Genomic DNA, 18,081 nt, shown 5'->3' with positions numbered 1-18,081 from the left:
AGATAGTGAGTATAGTCTAGGTTAGGGTTAGGTTTGGGTCTAGGGTAGAGCCATTGCGGGTCATCGCATGACACTGCATCACTGTCCTCTGAGCGCAAGGATGATTTGCTTCAACAAATCACTGACTTTTGTCATATGCCTGCTTCTGGCCGTCGATGCTCCCTTCGCCAGTTCCAAGAACTTGCAGGCACCCTGAACTGGTCATTTAATGTTTTTCCCCTTCTTAAGCCTGGCCTTTCGAATCTCTATGCGAAGATGAAGGGTAAAAACGAGCCCAATGCTCTTATTTTTGTTAATAAGGCCATCAAAGATGATCTCACCTGGCTCGTGCAACACCTACATGCATCTAGTGGTGTTTTCTTCATGGGGACGGAGAAATGGGGTCCTCTTGACTTGTATCGTGGAAACAAGGAGGATGAGATTGCGTATGTTGACGCCTCTGGCGCTGGCTTGGGTCTCTTCTTCCCTTGGCTCAAAGTTGGCTATCACTGCGATCTCCCCAGTGGTAATCTCAACTGAGCTCTCTTCGATGATAGTCACATTTTCTTTTTTGAAGCCCTTGCTGTTTGCTCTGCTTTCTATCAAGCTTGTGTCTGTCATATGAATGGTCGGACTGGCCCTCCTCAATGACTTGGTATTTTTTTGGATAATTCCAACGCCGTCCACATTTTCAACTCCCTTCATGCTCAACCACCTTACAATCCTATTCTGCGTTCCGCCATTGATGTTTCACTTGCCCATGCTATTGATTTCTGTGTCCAGCACCTCCCTGGATCACAGAACACCATCCAGTTTGATTATGCAAAATTGTTAGTCCCCGGCCTTAACATCTTTCATTTTATCCCCCCTCAATCTGTGCTGGGGGTTGTGTTATCATGACTTTTGATCTTTGGCAGTCACGTCAGCCTTTTCGCGACCCATGGCCGCTTGACCATCTCGTGCATGAGCGAGCCATTGCTCTTGGTCATGCTCTTGACCGGTCTACTCAGGACACCTACTCCTCCGCACTCAACTCTTATCTCACTTTTTGTCGCTCACATAACTTTCCTATTGAGCCTACTCCTGACACTTTCAGTTTTTACGCTGTCTACATGTCTTCCTTCATCAAACCTGATTCTGTCGACTCTTACCTCTCCGGCATTTGCAGCAACCTTGAACCCTACTTTCCTGGTGTCTGCCAAATCCGGAAGTGCCCCCTTGTCTCTCGTACCCTCCGTGGTTGTATGTGTCTCCATGGATCATCAATTCACCGCAAATGTGCCCTTACTACCTCCGACATCTAATTCGCTATTGCCCAGTCGCCCACCACCCCCTCTCAGGATGACCACTTGTTCCTCGCCCAATTACTCACCAGTTTCCATGCACTCCTTCACCTGGGCAAGCTTGTCTGGCCTGACTCAGTCTGTTTGTGTGACTTCCGCAAACTCACTCTATGACACACCGTCACCTTCACGCCGACTTCCTATGGTTTCCTCCTTCCCTCTCACAAAGCCGACCCTTTCTTCCATGGCAGTCAGGTCCTCATCATCAATCACCTTCACACTGCTGACCCTCACCTTTTCTTCCAATCCTACCTTGCTTCCTGTGACACCCTTTTCCCCCTCCAGCCTGAACTCTGGCTCTGCGAAAATGGTGCCATACCCACTCACACCTGGTTTATTCACCATCTCCAAACTCTTTTCCCCGATGATGTCACTGGCCACAGTCTGCGCTCCAGTGGTGCTACCGCTCTGGCCAAGATCGGCATGACCCCAGCTCTAATACAAGCCAGTGGTCGTTGGTCCTCGGACACCTTCCAGGCTTACATTCGCAAGCATCCTACCCTCCTTGCTGCTCTCCTGTTTGCACGAAATGCGCCTGGTGCCTCTACAATTGCGCCCTGAATTGCTCCCCTTTTTTCCTTTCTCTCTACCCATCTTCCAACTCATCTTATTAGGATTTAGCAGTCTTTCGAACCGAAAAAATGTATTTTTAGGGTGTCTCTGGTGGGCCAAAAGCCACCAGGATGCTGCGTCACGCCAAAAGATGTTTTTGAGAGTCCTCGCTTGGACAACAGTCCGAACCGCTGCCAATTAGAAACTGGTTATTCTATCACACTCCACATGTATCTCTCGGTACGGAGTATAAACAATTAGAATTAAAGATAAAAATAATAAAAAAGAAGCTCTAGCGCCAGGGCCACGTCAGCACTGCGTGACATGCATGTCACAGCTGGTCGCCCAAGAATTCTTTCTCGAGTTCTGAGCACGAACTTACTGTTTACTTTGGGAATTGATCCGACCTTATTGAGTTCCCAGGCAGCTTCCCACGTCATGGCACATCTGCTAATTTCTGTTTGAAAGTCGCTATTCACTCCTTTGGATCAGAGAAAAGCTTCGGATCAACTCGAAGGTAAGAAGATTCGATAGCGATGCGGTGGAGACATTTTCGTGCGAAGGTGCCATCGAGAATACTGAGATACTCTGCTCGGGCTCTCTTCCCCGGTCTGTCAGACGATTCGCATGTGGTCTATGTCTCATACACGTCAATTTATATACATAGAGAGCTTGCCCAGAGTATCTACGATGGTGGTAAGTATGTACACGATTGATTCGTCTTAGCGGCCCAAATCTAATCTCCTTGTAGTACAAACAAGGCCAAAGCCTCTTTTACATCTCTGCCACCGCTTGCTGCAGCACTAAGATTATGAAAGTCCTGCTCTCATAAGTTTTGCTCCCTGACCATGCGTAATCTTGCACTCTGGAAGAGTTCAACATATAATGTCGGCGGATTTTCTGCATCGAACGAAAAGCAGCAAATCTCTACCATCGCTGTTGATCTGGAACAAGATGTTTTATATGCTGCGACAGAAGTATACAGTGCAGGTGACATACGGTCAATAGACATATGGAAACTCGCGAGAGAGGGAGAAACGAACACTGTATGTCGCCCTCCTGAAAAGTTTCGGACGCATTAGAATCGTTCTCATAGGAAATTTCACCTGCCTTGACATGCTTCGCATCGTATCCAGTGATTGCGTCGATGCCAGAGAGCCCTTGGCCCACAGACCACACACCTCCATCAGAACTCGTCCCCGAAGTCGTCAATATGCGCCTGTTACCGGATATCGCTACGATCGTCCTCACAACTCGCTCAGGAGAGATTGTCACATTGTCGTTGGAGGATGATCGCCAGAAGGTACGTACGTGGAGCGGATTTTTAATTGTACGTAGTGGTGAATCCTTCCACTTCATTATGTACACTCGAGAAGTTGATTTTAGCTGGTGTACACATGTCTCAAGTCAGTTCTGTGGTGGCTTACATTACCCTCGTTGTTTAGCCTGAGAGTGTCGGGTCTGTTGATGGAGGCATTTTAGCTGCCACATGGAGCCCAGACGACACACTTCTTGTAATTATTACTGGTAAGCAATTTGTATAGCTACGCGTATGCTAATTCGAAGCATTATACCAGGGGACGATAAGCTCCTCCTCATGACATCTTCATTTGATGTAATCTTTGAGGGACCGCTTCATCCAGATGATTTTGGAGAAGGTATGGGCCGTATCAATTCAATCCTGGGCTGCGTATTGAATGAACGACGTCTTGAGATGCGCCAATCGCGCTCGGCTGGGGCGCAAAGCACACTCAATTTCATGGCTCACTTGGAAAAGGTGCTGCACAAGCCGCGCTAGATTTATCAGAAGTTGGTTCCAGCCCTGATGACGACGGGAAGCCCCGCGTCAGCTGGAGAGGAGACGGGGCGTTTTTTGTTGTTTCCACCATATTTCCACCTTCGGTATGTTCTTCCGAAGCCGATCTTTTTCTTCAGCGGAGGCCGTCTGGTTTTTGTGTCGCTCGCATTCATTCAATTTCCGGTAGACCCCAAACACTCGGGCTCGTCGAATTCTTCGAATATATTCTCGTGAAGGACATCTATCGAGTAGTTCAGAACCTGTGGCTGGCCTCGAGCACACGCTCTCGTGGCGTCCATCCGGTAACCTCATAGCAGGAACACAGCGCTACGGCAGCGACGGGCTCGGAAAAGGCAAGGAGGGCCGTCATGACGTCGTCTTCTTTGAACGCAATGGTCTCAGACACGGTGATTTTGGACTTAGAGAGAACGCTCAAGGGAACAAGAGCCAGCCCCCTAGAGTCGACACAAAGCGGCGGAGATACAAAGTTCAAGAACTTAGTTGGAGCGCTGACTCAACTGTCTTGAGCGTGTGGGTTGCTGGAGACGATGGGGATATCGGTGAGGGTATTTGTCTTGAGCTATTCTGCTTACTCTTACTCACCTTCATGTTCATGATATGATATGGCATGCAGTGCAACTTTGGACGACCGGGAACTATCACTGGTGCGTTCTCCCATATGAGAAGTATTCTAATAATTATATATGCAAGATAGGTATTTGAAGCATGAGATCACGGCTCCCCGTTCGTCGTCGGGAGATCCTGGTCGCTTCACTTCAGTTTTCTGGCACCCCGAAGAGGCTTTGAAAATCATACTTACAACTCCCTGTAAGTAACGGCGTTATTAGATTCCTGAACTATCTAATTCTATGACGGATATGCAGCTGAACTGATAGAGCGAGTGTACACTTGGGAGACGTACACATCGATAAGCACCGTCCCGAACGATTCAGGGTCCGTCGCCGTCATTGATGGTTGTACGTGTTTCCGCCGTGCTTCGCTATACTTAGCAAACAGACCGCTCATGAGATTCCATACAGCAAACATTCTCCTCACACCCTTTCGTACTCAAAATGTGCCTCCCCCAATGGCGTCTCATACCCTGTTTTTATCTGCGTCGACGGATCTCATGTCACAGACAAATCTGAGAGTGACTGTTCCTCTTCACACATCCTTTGCGACGACGCATGATCTCCTTGTATTGCTCTGGGAGTCTGGATACGCTGAACTATTTGATCTGCGGACGCGTCTTAGCCCCGGTCGCGGAAAGGTAATGGATCCATTGACAATGTGGACAGGTCAAGCCATCGTTGCAGGTTCAGAAGGTAGTAGTCCAACATGCCGGCAAGTAATTTTGTTGAGCGACCGGCACTTCGAGGCGCAACCAAATGGAAATGCCGCAGTCCGGCTTGCTATTCTGTCCAATATTGGTAACAAATGCGATGTCGTTCATATCATCACTATCGAGGCTGGTGAGCTAGCGGGTCGGTGTGCGGTCGAAATGCCTGGGCTGCATGGTCGATTAAGTCATGCTGGCTCAACCATTGTTTGGCAAGCTGCCGATGGTACCCTGTATGATGGTGCGCCCGCTCACTTGTGACTTAAGTAATGCTTATCTTTAGACTCAAATAGTGAATTTCGACGCATGCAGGGAGTTATTGGCGCGCTTCCCGGAGTTCTGCTACTCTGCAACGTCTGCATTTTCCGTCATGGCCGATGTCGCTTCGGACGCCAAGAGTCCAAATCCCAAGGATGTAGTGTATATTGGCCTTGGTCCGAGTGGGCACTTGCACGTAGCTGTCGACAACGGCACAACGCGCTCCGTTGCCACGAATGCTACTTCCTTCATAGTTGCATCGGGCTTCCTCATCTATACAACGACGGCGCATGTTGCTCATTTTGCTCCTATAAGCCGCCTGCACGAGATCTGCTCAACGTCTGTCGAATCCTTGTCACCTCTCCCAGAATGGGAAACTAGGCGAGTGGAGAGGGGATCGAGAATTGTGACCGCTGTGCCGAGTGCTATGAGTTTAGTGCTGCAGATGCCTCGCGGAAATTTGGAAACCATTAATCCGAGACCTCTAGTGATGGAGATCGTCAAACAGGACATTGATAAGTGAGTTGAACCCGCCTCTACACTTTTGTTCTTCTCAGCCTGAATGCCACAGTCGAAATTACCGCAAGGCGTTTCTCGCGTGTCGGAAACATAGGATCGACCTCAGTGTTTTCGCCGAGTATGGGGGAGACGTTTTCAAAAGCCAGCTGCAACGATTCGTGGAACAAGTTGACGAGGTTGATTATATCAACTTGTTCCTGACGAGTATTGGGTATGTTCTTTCTGGCGTGATCACTGTATGTCTAACCTCTTTTCAGGCAGAGTTCACTCCCGGCGGATCTTGTCACAAAGCTCTGCGATGGCATTCGTGCGGAACTGGAGAAAAGGGATTTGAAGAAATACGTCAGTTGTATCCTGACCACTCATGTCGTGAAGAGGCCTCCAGATCATGAGGCTGGACTTTCCCTCCTCCTTCGCCTTCGAGGTTAGTTGACAACCCTGCTCAAGATGATGATTTTAATACCGGAATGCAGATAGCGAACCGCAGCTCGTTGAGGATGCTGTCAAATACATCATTTTCTTGGTCGACACAGACCGACTTTTCGACACCGCTCTTGGAATGTATGATTTTTCACTCGTCTTGATAGTGGCACAGCATGCCCAAAAAGTGAAGAAATTGTGGTCGACCTTGTTTTCATCCATATACTGACCGCAATGCACAGGACCCGCAGGAATATCTGCCTTTTCTACGTGAATTACGGTCGCTGGAACATCATTATCAAAGGTTCCGGATAGATGATCATCTTAAACGCTATGAGAAAGCGTTGCAAGATCTCGCCGATGCCGGTATGCGCCTATCGACGAGATCCTGTGGATGACACTGCACACTAATTTCGCTGCAGGTCAGGAACGATTCGAGGAAGCGATGGCATATGTAGAGAAGCATCGACTCTATGAGTCGGCCTTGGCTATCTGGCTCGGGAGCGACCGTTATTCTGTAAGCTTTGAAATTGAAAATCATCATGGGTCTTGTCTTACATGTCGCCAGTCCGTGCTCAGTATTTACGGCGACTGGCTATTTGAACGAAGAGATTTTAGAGAAGCGGCTTTTGGTTTGTGCTGTTGGTAGATGAGCAGCTCAGGTCCTGATCATATGCTCTAGTATTCCGACAGGCGGGAGTACCACTGAAGGCGATGGCCGCACATGAGAAGGCTCTTGAATGGAAAGATTTGTTTGAACTGGCAATACAAGAATCGATGCCCTCAGAGGAGCTCATTTCCACCGCATATCGTGTTGCTGGTATGTGACTGACAAGGCCGATGTTTCATCATTCATGAATGTTCCTTTCAGATGATCTATCCTCCAAGAAGCGTTATGCAGATGCTGCACAAGTTCTGCTTGACTATGCACAGGATGTCAGGGAGGCTATCAAGATTCTTGTCGAGGGTAGCTTGTTTTCGGAAGCACGTCGCATTGTTAGTATCCCTTTTTTACGTCCGTTCATCCTCCTGACGTCCTCTGATGCAGATTGCTCTGAAATCCCGTAAGGAATTGCTGGAAGAGCTCGTATATCCTGGCACTCTGGACTGCCGTGCGCAGATTGCCGAAGACATGCATGAAATGCGAGAGCAGCTCCGCAAGCAGGTGCAGCGCATACGCGAGCTGCGTGTGCGTAAGGTGGAAGAACCTGGTGTGTTCTCGCTTTTCTCGGCATCTTGTCGCCCATAAAACTAATTTACGTGTCCAGATGCGTTCTACGGGAACGAGGACACGGACTTGCACAATGTCGACGTGATGACCGATGTCTCCATGGCCCCCACCACCTTCACGCGCTATACGCAAGCACCGACGGCGATTTCGCGGACAACGTCAAAGTTGGCCTCTTTTGCCTGTTCTCCTAACAATGGCGTCGCGTATTAACGCCCTCCGTAGACGCAGCTCCCGTTCCAAACGGAAGCTCGAGCGCAAAGTCGGCTCGGGGCGCAAAGGGACCGTCGACGAGGAAGAGTACCTGCTCAAGTCCGTGTCCAAGCTCGTCGTGCGGTTCAACGCCTCCCAATGTAAGCCCCCTGCTGACCTATCCAGCGTGCGGTCAGCTGATCTGGTCGGGTTGGTGTAAGCGGACGCGGCGGCGCTCCTCCCGCATCTGTTCCAGTTCACCGAGGAGCACCGGACCGAGGCATGTGCGCTGCAGGAAGAGCTTCGCGCGTTCGAGGCGGAGCTGCAGGCCGCCGTAACGGAGATATGGACGCGGACGCCTGCCGATAGTGCCACGAGCGCGGGCGAGGGGGACGGCGGCCAGAGCGAGAACGCCGCGGCGGACGGCTGGGCGGCGCGGATGCGCGAGTATGAGCGGCAGCGGCAGGTTGATCCGCTGGAGAAGGTTGCGCGGCCGGAGCTCGCGCGGCCGGAGTGGACGCTGAAGGTGCCTGGGGTGAGTGTGGGCATGGGCGGTGGCGCGTAGCAGCGAGCTGTGGAAGATCTAAAGTCGAGCAAGAGCAAAAATGTAGCGATTCGTTAAACGTGTAGCCGATCTAACTGCCCGGGGACGTACATGTATGAAAGCTAGAGCGAGTGTCCTGTAGGAAAGTCTAGTGGTATCTCGTCATATTCGAGCGTGTAGCGTATACTGGCTGGTGTTCCCGACGTTCCAGCGGTCCGCGACAATAAGCGCAGTTCGAATTTGCGATGGGCCGGGGCTGGCGTCAGGATAGAGCGGAACCACTCCGACGAGGTGCTCGTGTCCTCCAAATTAACACTTGGATCCTTACCCTATACTGAAGCAGTGCCGGGATCAAAACTAGATAATCGGGTATAGAGCAAGCAACCAATACGAGGGAGCGGCTCACATATATAAAATTTTGGTACGTTTTTGTTACGCTAGAGGCTCAATCCGACTAAAGAGATAAAATAGGTGCATCTAGCGATCATGATTATTTAAGTATGTAGGGTATCGGGGATCGGGGTAGTACACATACATGACAACGAATATTCACGACAAGATGCCAAGTACACATAATGATACAAGTTATAAACATAGGTAGGTAGTTGTGCAGGTGAAAGTCCCATCCAATCCGGTCGCAGTAGCTGTACACTTCATCATTCATCCCCAACAGCGCATCCGCACTCAGTGGTGCGAATCGCCAGACTGCCGCCGCGCGAGCCACTCGTCCCACATCCGCCCTCGCTCACTCGCGGAGCCCATGCTCTCCGCAAACCGCACGACCCGCCAGCAGTCCTGGAAGTCGCTCGCAAGCCCGAGCGATATCCGTACGACGCCGAGCTCGCGGCCCATATGTGCCTCGAACGCGTGCAGCGACGCATCATGTGGAAGGGCAGCCATGGCGTCCTGCAGACCGAGGAGCGCCGCGGCGCCGCCAGGGTTGCACATACACCCCGTGCGTAAGGAAATATTTTGTTGTGCGGCGGCATATTCGATGAACGAGTTGGGAATCATCTCGCCGGAGGGCTGTATGGAGTGTTAGAGAAGGATAAACAACAAAAAGGTGGAGACACTCACGAAGAGGAAGATAAGCGAGACGACAGAACCGGTGTCGCTCTGCTCGCCGACTGCTCGCAGCCGTTTTGTTGGAAGACGGGAAAGAAGGCGCACGACAGGCGCGTCCGAGCCTTCGTGTCGAAGCTCGTCGAGGGAGCCAGTGAGGTAGTGCATGAGGCACGAGAGGCGAAGGGGAAGGAAGGGGAGGTACGCCGAGAGGAAGCGCAAGCCATCCGTGATCGCAGGCAGATTCAGATAGTTGATAGTTCCATCCTGTCGAGCACCTGTGAGACTCATGCCCAATAATGGAGAAGAATGATCGTCTCACCTCGAAGCGCTCCCTCAGGTCATCTTTCATGGTGACCACGTTACCCGGGGCCTGAACCACATCCACGGTCCCACCGGCAAACCATGGCCGCTCTAGCCGCTCGAGCACGCTCTCTCGCACAATGAGCGCACCGACGCCCGTAGGGAATCCGAACATCTTGTAAAAGCTCACGGCGAGCGCATCAACAGGCGTCTCGGCGAGGTTGAACACCGACGTCGGCGCAAGCGCGGCTGCGTCGAGAAGTGTGCAGTATCCTAACGATGAGGCGTGGGCAAGGAGGGAAAGCGAGTTCTTGGTGTTCGAGATGTTCGATTGTCCGGTAAGCGCAAAGAGCGACGGGGGTGACTTGCGGTGGCGCGGATGGTGTCGAGTGAGAATCTCCTGTACACGCCACGACATAATTAGCACGGATATCAATTGCTCACGATGACAGGACCCGTACCTTTGTTTCATTCACATCAACGCCGCCCCTCTCCAGGGCATCGATATAGTGCACGTCAGCACCTTTCGAACGGGCGAACTGGCGGAGACCGTGCACACTATTGTGCGAGTCCGCTGCGAGTACGAGCGCACCCCCTGCTGAGAACGGGAATGCTTCACCGACTAGCTTGAGTGCACCGGTGGCGTTTGCCGTGAAGACAACAGTATACCCCGGAGGTGCACGGAAGAAAGACAGGACGGCAGCACGCGCTTCTTCTGCGCAGACAGAGGACATACGTGATCTGGAGGCGCATGGGAATCAGCAAACAGGAATGATAGCACAAGTTACGCCGGAAAGGGAAAATTAGAATGATGGAGTGAATGTGATTACGCCGAGGAATGATGCCAGTACGCAATGCACCAGACGGACAGACAGACTTCATGAGCACAGCCCACGTATCAGCCGCAGATGACATGGCACATGAGCGGCAGTAGAAGAATACATTTCGCTAGAATAAGGCACATTGACCGCATACCAACATGCTCCCCACCTCATGGAGCGCCGCGGACTGGGCGGGGTGGCGGAGTCGGAGATGGTGGGGGTAGCGGATCAAGATGCAACAGCCCAAATGAGGCAATCATATCCTGCATAGACAATCACGTGCGCATATCCGCTTAGCGTCAAAGGGCGAGCCATGGTGCCGGAGCAGATGCCGAGATGAGGAGGGTGTACGCGCGAAGCCCAAGGGCGAAGAAGGCGCGAAACGGGTGGCAGTGAACCCGCAGCCGCCGCATGCTGACACACGGGTGCGGACACACCGCCACGGACGCGAACGCGAACGGGCACGATCGAGATGAATGAAATGAACGAGAATGAAGACTCACGCGTTGCTGACGCTGTGCGTGTTCCCGAGCACGTTCCGCTGCAGGAACCCAGTGTGGACCCGGATGAGGCTCTCGGGGTAGAGCGACCCACCCATGTAGTCCACGTACGTCTCGCCAGACCGGTCCAGGCGCGAGAAGTCGGTGCGCCGGAGGATGTCCAGGATCCAGGTCAGCTGGTATTCGGGATACACCTTGAGGAAGTTGCGGTAGGCGGCGGCGGGGCGGTCGTCGAGCAGTTCTGCAGTCGAGGTAGAGAGGGCATACAAAGGAGGCGGGTCGAACGAGCGCTTCCTGTGCAGGGCCTGGTGCGGGGTGTGGGCACCGAGCTTCTCGTTGTCGGACAGGTCGCGCTCGGAGGAGGATGTGGTGGTGAGGGAGGCACGGTCGCAGCCTTTGATGGGGACAGGGTATGGGATGTGGGGGGGCTCGTCGTCGAATGCGGACGCTGAGGTGCAGCCGAGGGTGAATGCAGAGCGTTTGCGAGAGAGACGGGGTGGGTGGACGTGCTGGTGCTGGTGCGGGTGCGGGTGCGGGTGCGGGTGCGGGTGGGGTTGCGGGTGCGACTTGGGGTGCGAGTGGGAGCGAGGGATGGAGACAGGTACAGGCTGAGGGTACATGTCTACGGAAGAGGAGTGGTTGTTGCCCATGGTGCAGCGGCTGGAAGGGATAGCGGTGGTGCGAGTCGGCTTTTGGACCTCGGGGAGGATGGGGAGAGGGGGAGTCGCAGACGGGTTTATATACGGGGAGGGGGGGACCGGTGCTTGTAGTAGACAGCGAGGGCGAGTCCGGCGCTCATCTGAGGCGGAGAGAGAGCAAGGACGAGATTGACCATGGCTGGAGCGGGCAGGGAGGTTGACGCCGGGCTACTGTCTGGTTCCCAAGCCACCTGCCAAATCCGGACAGTCGGCCGCGGCGAGGTGGCACCGCGCCGACGCGAATTCATTCTCCTTTGGCGGGAGGATCTCGATCGGAGCTGAATATCTTGTGGATCTTAACCACGGATCGACATCCCCAAATCCGCACGGACGCCCAGAATGCGCCTTTCCTCCGAACAGACCTCCGGCTCGGCGCGCCTCCCCGCCCCGCTGTCCGCACCCGGCCCCGCTCCTGGAATCTCCGCCTTCCCCGACTGCCCGCCTGGCGGGGAACCCCTCCGGAGGGAACGACCCTAATTGGGACATTCCACATCTCCCGTCCTGATCCCATGATGGCCCAGAATACTTGCGCTTACCAGACCCGGCATCAGCTTCCGCTGGGTGTGCACACTCCGTCGCCAGCTCCCAGCGGCACTGCATGCCCCGGGTGCACTAGTTTTGTCTTTGTCCCATCCATGATGGCCTTGTGTCTCAATACCGCACCCAATAGCCCAGCTCCTGCCTGCCAGCTGCCTGGCCCACCCCTCTGCGAACAGCAACAACAGTCCAAGTCACAATCCTGGCTGACTCCCGCCTCGGCTTCGCAACAACAGTGCCCCCGCTCCCCAGCTGCCCATCTTTGGCACACGCTTCTACTCACGATCGGACCCTGTACACGCATCTCCAACACAAGCTGCATTAGCTCCAGCACCGTAAGGACACGCACAGGCATGAGCATGAGCATAAGCATGAGCTAAATCTTATCATACCTCTCCCGATCCCTCTGCTTTCCCTGCCGTAAAGCGACCTTCCTTGCCTAGCACGCTGGCAGTGAAGCACGAGCTACTCATGTCAGCATAGCCACGTATACGTACACCCTGCGAATGGCGCGCAGCGCATAATGGATAGATCGTGCTTAGTGCTATGCACATCGCTGTCAGCCCCGCCCCGCCTATCGCATCTCATCTCCATCTCGCATCTGCCCTCGTCGCCTCCCGCGACGTTCTCGCCTGCTGCCCTCCCTCCTTCGCGCGCCGCACGTCATCCGTGCTTTCCATGCACCACCACATGCATTTAATGTCACGTCCCTGCGACGGTGCTGCGATCATCGCTCCAGTGGTGATGCGTTCATGTCTTGTTGATCGCGACATATTACAACATACCATCATTACACATCGACCCAGGTCCCAGTTCATTTAGAACCATGTCACGTCACGCATCACCTGCCAAATCTGTCAGGAGTCTTGACAACTTATTAGCACTTCCTGTGCATTCACTACCCTCGCGCCACCGCCAACCACTACAGCTAATGTTGCCCAAGTCGAACATATGTTGGTTTCCAACGTTCCGGGTATCATAGCGAAATTGCGTGTGTACGACATACGTACGTACGTATGACTCCGCGGCCCTTGTCTCGCGTCTTCTAGTAAGCGCGTTCCAATTAGACCTGCCATCGCAAAGGGAGACTGGACATGGTGCAGTGCACGCCCGGAATGGGAAAGCAGAAAAGAAAAGAGAAGAAACACACACGCCCAGCCCGCACTATCCACGTCCACTCACACCGAACCCATCCCGATCAGTCACGGCGGCCCATAGTGCTTGTCCCGCATACATACACTCAGCGCCAACATGTAAGCGCCCCCAGCACGTCCGAACTCAGACTCGCAGGGCCAGTCGGAGTTGCCGTTTTCGTTGATTCTCCTTCTCTTTGTCACAACCAAAGGAGGTTCTGAGTGCGAAAGAAAAGAACGTGTTCCAACAGCAGTCTCCAATGCATCAAGGCCGACAGCTGGATAGTTTGCGTCCACATCTTGTGCATCACCTCTAAAATCAATAGCGTGAACACCAACGATTGGCGCACTCCGTGCTCGATTCCAAAATAGTACCATGAGTTGATTGGCCCTCCCGAGAGGCAAATACCCAAGCTCACAGTATTTAGGACTGCAGGTTTCTCAGGCTCAATGGCGCACACTCATTCAATTTGTAGAGTGGGCATCAACTCTCTGATGTCACCATGATGGCCATCCACCATCCTGGAGCGAACGCGCCGAACCCAGCGAGTCCGTTGTACGCTCGTGATGGATCAAACCACTCGCGACACGATAACAGGTCGGCCATCCACCACCCTGGAGCTAACACGCCAGATCAGCGAGTTCATTGTGCGCTCGCGCTGGATCAAACTATTTGCGACCCTGCCCAGGTCCTCGGCGAGGACGTGCCTATCGCTGCCCAACTCTCCAGGATCCCGAACGCGGCAAGGGACGAAGGAGAGGTCCGAGGAGAGGTACTGGCCCCGGGGCCGCCGCATCGTGACAAGGCACGCCCCATATAGCCGGCCCCACGTCTGCATTCGCTACAAGGGTACGGTCCTGCGGGCCATCATCGCCCTGATGCTGCGCCACCACCTATTTCCCTGGCGCGCTGATGGCCATCGTCCCAATCCCGCTCCTCCTTCGTGCAGGCGCCCAGCTCGACGGCCCCGCCCGCGGGCCTGGGGCAGCGGGAAATGAAGGCACGCGCCGGCCAATCCGCACACGATCGCCTTCTTCGTCCTCGCCCCCTCGTATCTCCAGATCGCGCGCCGCCCTTCACAGCTGCATGGGCTTCTTCTCTCTCCCCCCCTCGACCAATCGCCCTGGGCGTGCGATGGCGCGGGACCAGTCGGGTGATGTGCGTGGGGTGGCACATCACGCAGAACGTGGCTCGTACGCTCCGACATAGCAACCCTTGTCTCTCCCCTCTCCCCTGGTTCTCCGCAGTCCCATCCAAGACCCCACCGCCGGCAGAGTCCACAACACAGTGCGCCACTAACAGTTCTCAGCGGCCGAGCGCCAGATCCAGAGTGCCGGGCGTTGTATTCGTCTCCAGCGCCGAACACGAATGTTTAGAACACCGAGTACAGAGCCCGGGGCGCAGCGCGCCGTTCCGTGTGCAGGCCCGAGACGGCCGAGGTCGCGTCCCAGTGACCAACGTCGCTCCCAGCCCATTCACTCGGAACACAAGCACACAAGCCCGCGGGCCATCCCCACAACCCCCGCACAACACGCGGTCCATCTATGTGCACCTCGCCTAGCCCCGCAGCGCGCATCGCCCCTATCACATATCTCGCGCTACCTTCTGCGCGGCACGCGGCCGGAGATGGGGCGCACGACACGCAGGCGCGGACTCGGATTCAGACTCGGAGCACAAGACGCTGCTAAGCATAGCACGCCTCTTCCCGCGGTCGACCGCGCCCTTGGAGCAGAGCGCAGCAGCGCGGCCTCGGTAGATCTCGCGCTCGACCTCCGAGTCCGCGCCACCCAGGCATCCGGATCCCCATGCGCGTGCGCGTGCGAGTGCGAACGCGGGGCGTGTGCCAGGGCTGACTCAGTGTGCGAGTGCCCACATAGATGCAGACCGAGACACACGCACCGCACCTAGGGCCTGGAGCTGAAGGCCCGGCGAGAGGCGGACGCGTTCGGGTGTGCTTGGGCGGAACACCAGTGGCACCCAGGCGAGACTCGTCGTCAGGCGCCCCATCCCGCAGAACACCGTGATAGAAGCCAGGCTATCGCCACGCGGCCGTGACCGCACATCGGAGATGGGCTCGCAGGTCTCTCGACGGATCACGTCCCAACCGCACGCACGGGCGCGCGGAGCACTGGCGTCCCGCGAGCCGCGCCGCCCCGGGCTCGGAAGAGCTTGTCGGATTCGAGTCGATGGGTTTCAGCGAGGGCGTGCGTGACAAAGACAAGAACGCAGAGACAAGCACAGGTCTAAGCAGGAAAGCTGCATGCCGCACGCTCCGCGCGTGGGTTCGCATTCGGGGAAGAACTGGCTGGGGCCCTTCTTCTGTCCGAATCCAGTTGTGCCGGCCGCATCTCTGGCTCCCATTTGCGACGCCCGCGCTCGACGAGCGCGGGCCGCCGTTGGGCGCGGAGGGAGTGGGCTCCTGGTTCCATTTTCTGTCCTCCGTGCTGGGAGCCCTTTGCGGTACTGCTAGCATCTGAAATGACGCGTTTGGCGAACTCGGCTGCCTCAGGCGGTATGCCCGCCCATTGGCCCGGCAAGCACTTTTGAATGGGTTTGAAATTGGACCCTTTGCGAAAACCACATTTTCGGTGGCGTTCTCCCTCCTGATGCTGGGCTCGCACGCGTGCTCGTAGCGCCTGCGTGCTCGGACGTCAGAATACTTCTAGTGCGATCCCGGCGTTCGTCCATTTCTTCAGCTCTTCGCTGTGCCACCTTCCGTTCGCTCGACCTTCCCGTCCCGGCGCACGCGAGCGTCTCCCGCCCGGGCGATGCAAGTGAGAGAAGGGCTTCCTTACCACCAGCTGTGCCCGAGTGTCGTCCTATCGGCATGCGAGTATGGCCCACATCAGACGACGATAAAGTTTGACAGCTAACTCGAAGGCGAGAGACATTAGCACGAAGAACAATGATTCGAGAAATTCCAAGTCATCACCTAGAACAGCCATTCACTGCAGCAACGTATCACGTCGGACGTACACTCACGTCGTGAGCGTTCCAGGCGACGGCGAAAGATGATCAGTCAGTGCTTGCGGCTACTACCACTAACCAATAGCGCACCTCTTACTGCCCCCTCGTAGACTCCTGGTCCTGCACAAGATTCAAAATTTGCCCCAAAATGGATACAAGATGTAGATGTGTTCGGGAGCTGGCCTCTCATGAGTACTCCTCGGCGGTATCCTCAAAGGTATTTGAATAATACACCCTTTGTTGTGAGTCTCGCCGCACCATGATTCTCGTCTTGCCGTTCGAAAGGCTCGCCAACGAGATCAGATAGCAGCCCAAAGGATCCATCGTGATAACGCACCTGAAATTCTCGATTGCATGCTGCGCACCGCACACATGGCGTAGCACGGCAAGGAACCCGTCAGCCAAAGAACGGAAGTGTGTCCACCAGATGCGTCTTGCGTTCACATTCACAGAGGAATGCCAAAGCGTTCAGTCACCAGTACGAGGACGAGCGTGTCTTCAAGCAGCCACGTGTCTCCTGATCGCGAAATCAGAGAACTTCAAGAGGCGCACGACGTACGGCGAGCTTGAAGTTCCTGGCCGCATGCTGCGTGCCGTACATATAGTGTAGCGTAGAAAGGAACCCCCACCAGCCAGAGAACGGAAGCCTGGTGTCCACCTGATGCGTCTTGCATTCGCGTTCGCAGAGGAAGACCAGTGTGTGCGGTGTAAGGACGAACGAACCGCGTCTTCCAAGTCCAACAGCCACGTGTCTCCTGGTCGCGAATTCGGAGAAGCGCCCAAGGAGTTTTCTGCAGTCGCATTAGGGCTGCTCGTTCGCCGCTCGCTCGTTGACTGAGATAACCTAATGTAGCAAAGGTCTCGAACGCCGTTTCACTTCCTTTGCCGGGAACTCTTTCCAATATGGGGCGAGTGAGCGACATGTGGACACGATTGAGCAGCCCTGTTCGGGGTGTCGGTGTCGGTGGCGTCGACATCCGAGCTGGGGGAAGGCACAAGTTCTGGCATTGGGGACATCGAGCTGAGGCAAGATTTGTCTGCCATGAGATCTATGAGGATCGACCAGACCTCATACCAGTAGAGTGCCTCAAGGTTACGAGGATCAAACTTTCGAGAGATAGCAGCAACAGCACAAATCTTCCGTTTCTCTCGACCTGGCGCGACTGCACTGTGAGCACAAATCTGGCTTGGGAAATATGAGGTGGGGGATGAGGTCTCCTAGTGAAAACCGACATGATTTGGAATCAGAAACTGCCATGTCGCGCATAATGAGAACAAACGAGATCATGATAAACATATGGGACCCATTGAGCAATTGATGAGAGATCGATCGACGGGGACATCTTATCGGGGCGCGCATCACGTGGGATGAGATTGAAAGCGCCGTTTCATTCGCCAGTCCCCAGGTAGACTGTGCGCGGCCGAGTCTCCATCGCGTACCAGCACATACATGTATGTACCAAGCACTTGGCACCATACAGCTTCAGGACAACATGTCGGGCCAAGCACGATCGCCTGCAACGCTCTGGCACGTCCTCACGGGCGCCATCGCCATTGATCACCAGCCCCCAATGATTCCTGCCAACTCGCCGCGATGGACCCAGAGCGCGCCGCAGCGCGATGGGGCCGTTTCTGTGCTCCCAATGGCGAGGGAGGCTTTCAGGTGTGTCGGACAAGGCTGGGTACTGAGTCGCCGAGTCAATGCCCATCAGCAGAACTAGCCGACCGCTAGAGACTCTCGGGAGACTTCAAGGGTCCTGCCTTCGTGATGTGATGCGAGGCTTTCTGAGCTCTGCGATTGGTGGGCCCGCGCATCTTGCTTTCCAAATCCGGGCTAAGTCACCAACACAAATCGTCCACATCTCGCCCGCTGTTCTCCTGATGGCC

The 18,081-nt window shown here is 54.7% G+C and overlaps 4 protein-coding genes across 4 annotated transcripts; 2 read left to right on the top strand and 2 right to left on the bottom strand.

The window, feature by feature from the left end:
* Positions 1 to 135: 135 nt before the first annotated feature.
* On the top strand, positions 136 to 519 carry FIBRA_07988 (uncharacterized protein; the record flags this gene model as incomplete). The annotated part of the gene is made up of 1 exon (XM_012329649.1): positions 136 to 519. One exon carries the CDS (start codon positions 136 to 138, stop codon positions 517 to 519), a length of 384 nt encoding a protein of 127 aa, XP_012185039.1.
* A 2,203-nt stretch (positions 520 to 2,722) lies between these two features.
* FIBRA_07987 (uncharacterized protein) lies at positions 2,723 to 8,193 on the top strand (the record flags this gene model as incomplete). Its single annotated transcript, XM_012329648.1, has 23 exons — positions 2,723 to 2,920; positions 2,971 to 3,177; positions 3,320 to 3,401; positions 3,452 to 3,532; positions 3,589 to 3,776; positions 3,860 to 4,232; positions 4,307 to 4,337; positions 4,388 to 4,500; positions 4,557 to 4,649; positions 4,713 to 5,252; positions 5,305 to 5,788; positions 5,841 to 5,999; positions 6,046 to 6,212; positions 6,262 to 6,395; positions 6,451 to 6,574; positions 6,631 to 6,725; positions 6,777 to 6,840; positions 6,891 to 7,028; positions 7,080 to 7,204; positions 7,257 to 7,419; positions 7,477 to 7,603; positions 7,662 to 7,789; positions 7,850 to 8,193. 23 exons carry the CDS (start codon positions 2,723 to 2,725, stop codon positions 8,191 to 8,193), a joined length of 4,158 nt encoding a protein of 1,385 aa, XP_012185038.1.
* Positions 8,194 to 8,856: 663 nt separating this feature from the next.
* Positions 8,857 to 11,508, bottom strand: FIBRA_07986 (uncharacterized protein; the record flags this gene model as incomplete). The annotated part of the gene is made up of 5 exons (XM_012329647.1): positions 8,857 to 9,198; positions 9,250 to 9,501; positions 9,557 to 9,937; positions 9,999 to 10,278; positions 10,862 to 11,508. The coding sequence occupies 5 exons, from the start codon at positions 11,506 to 11,508 to the stop codon at positions 8,857 to 8,859; spliced, it is 1,902 nt and encodes a 633-aa protein (XP_012185037.1).
* Positions 11,509 to 17,067: 5,559 nt separating this feature from the next.
* On the bottom strand, positions 17,068 to 17,537 carry FIBRA_07985 (uncharacterized protein; the record flags this gene model as incomplete). The annotated part of the gene is made up of 2 exons (XM_012329646.1): positions 17,068 to 17,412; positions 17,475 to 17,537. 2 exons carry the CDS (start codon positions 17,535 to 17,537, stop codon positions 17,068 to 17,070), a joined length of 408 nt encoding a protein of 135 aa, XP_012185036.1.
* Positions 17,538 to 18,081: the final 544 nt, after the last annotated feature.

The sequence above is a fragment of the Fibroporia radiculosa genome (genome assembly GCF_000313525.1).
Source record: "Fibroporia radiculosa TFFH 294 genomic supercontigs, scaffold22040, whole genome shotgun sequence".
In the NCBI taxonomy this organism is placed as follows: domain Eukaryota; kingdom Fungi; phylum Basidiomycota; class Agaricomycetes; order Polyporales; family Fibroporiaceae; genus Fibroporia; species Fibroporia radiculosa.
The sequence above is the reverse complement of the archived record's forward strand: the minus strand, read 5'-3'. Positions and strand labels throughout refer to the sequence as shown.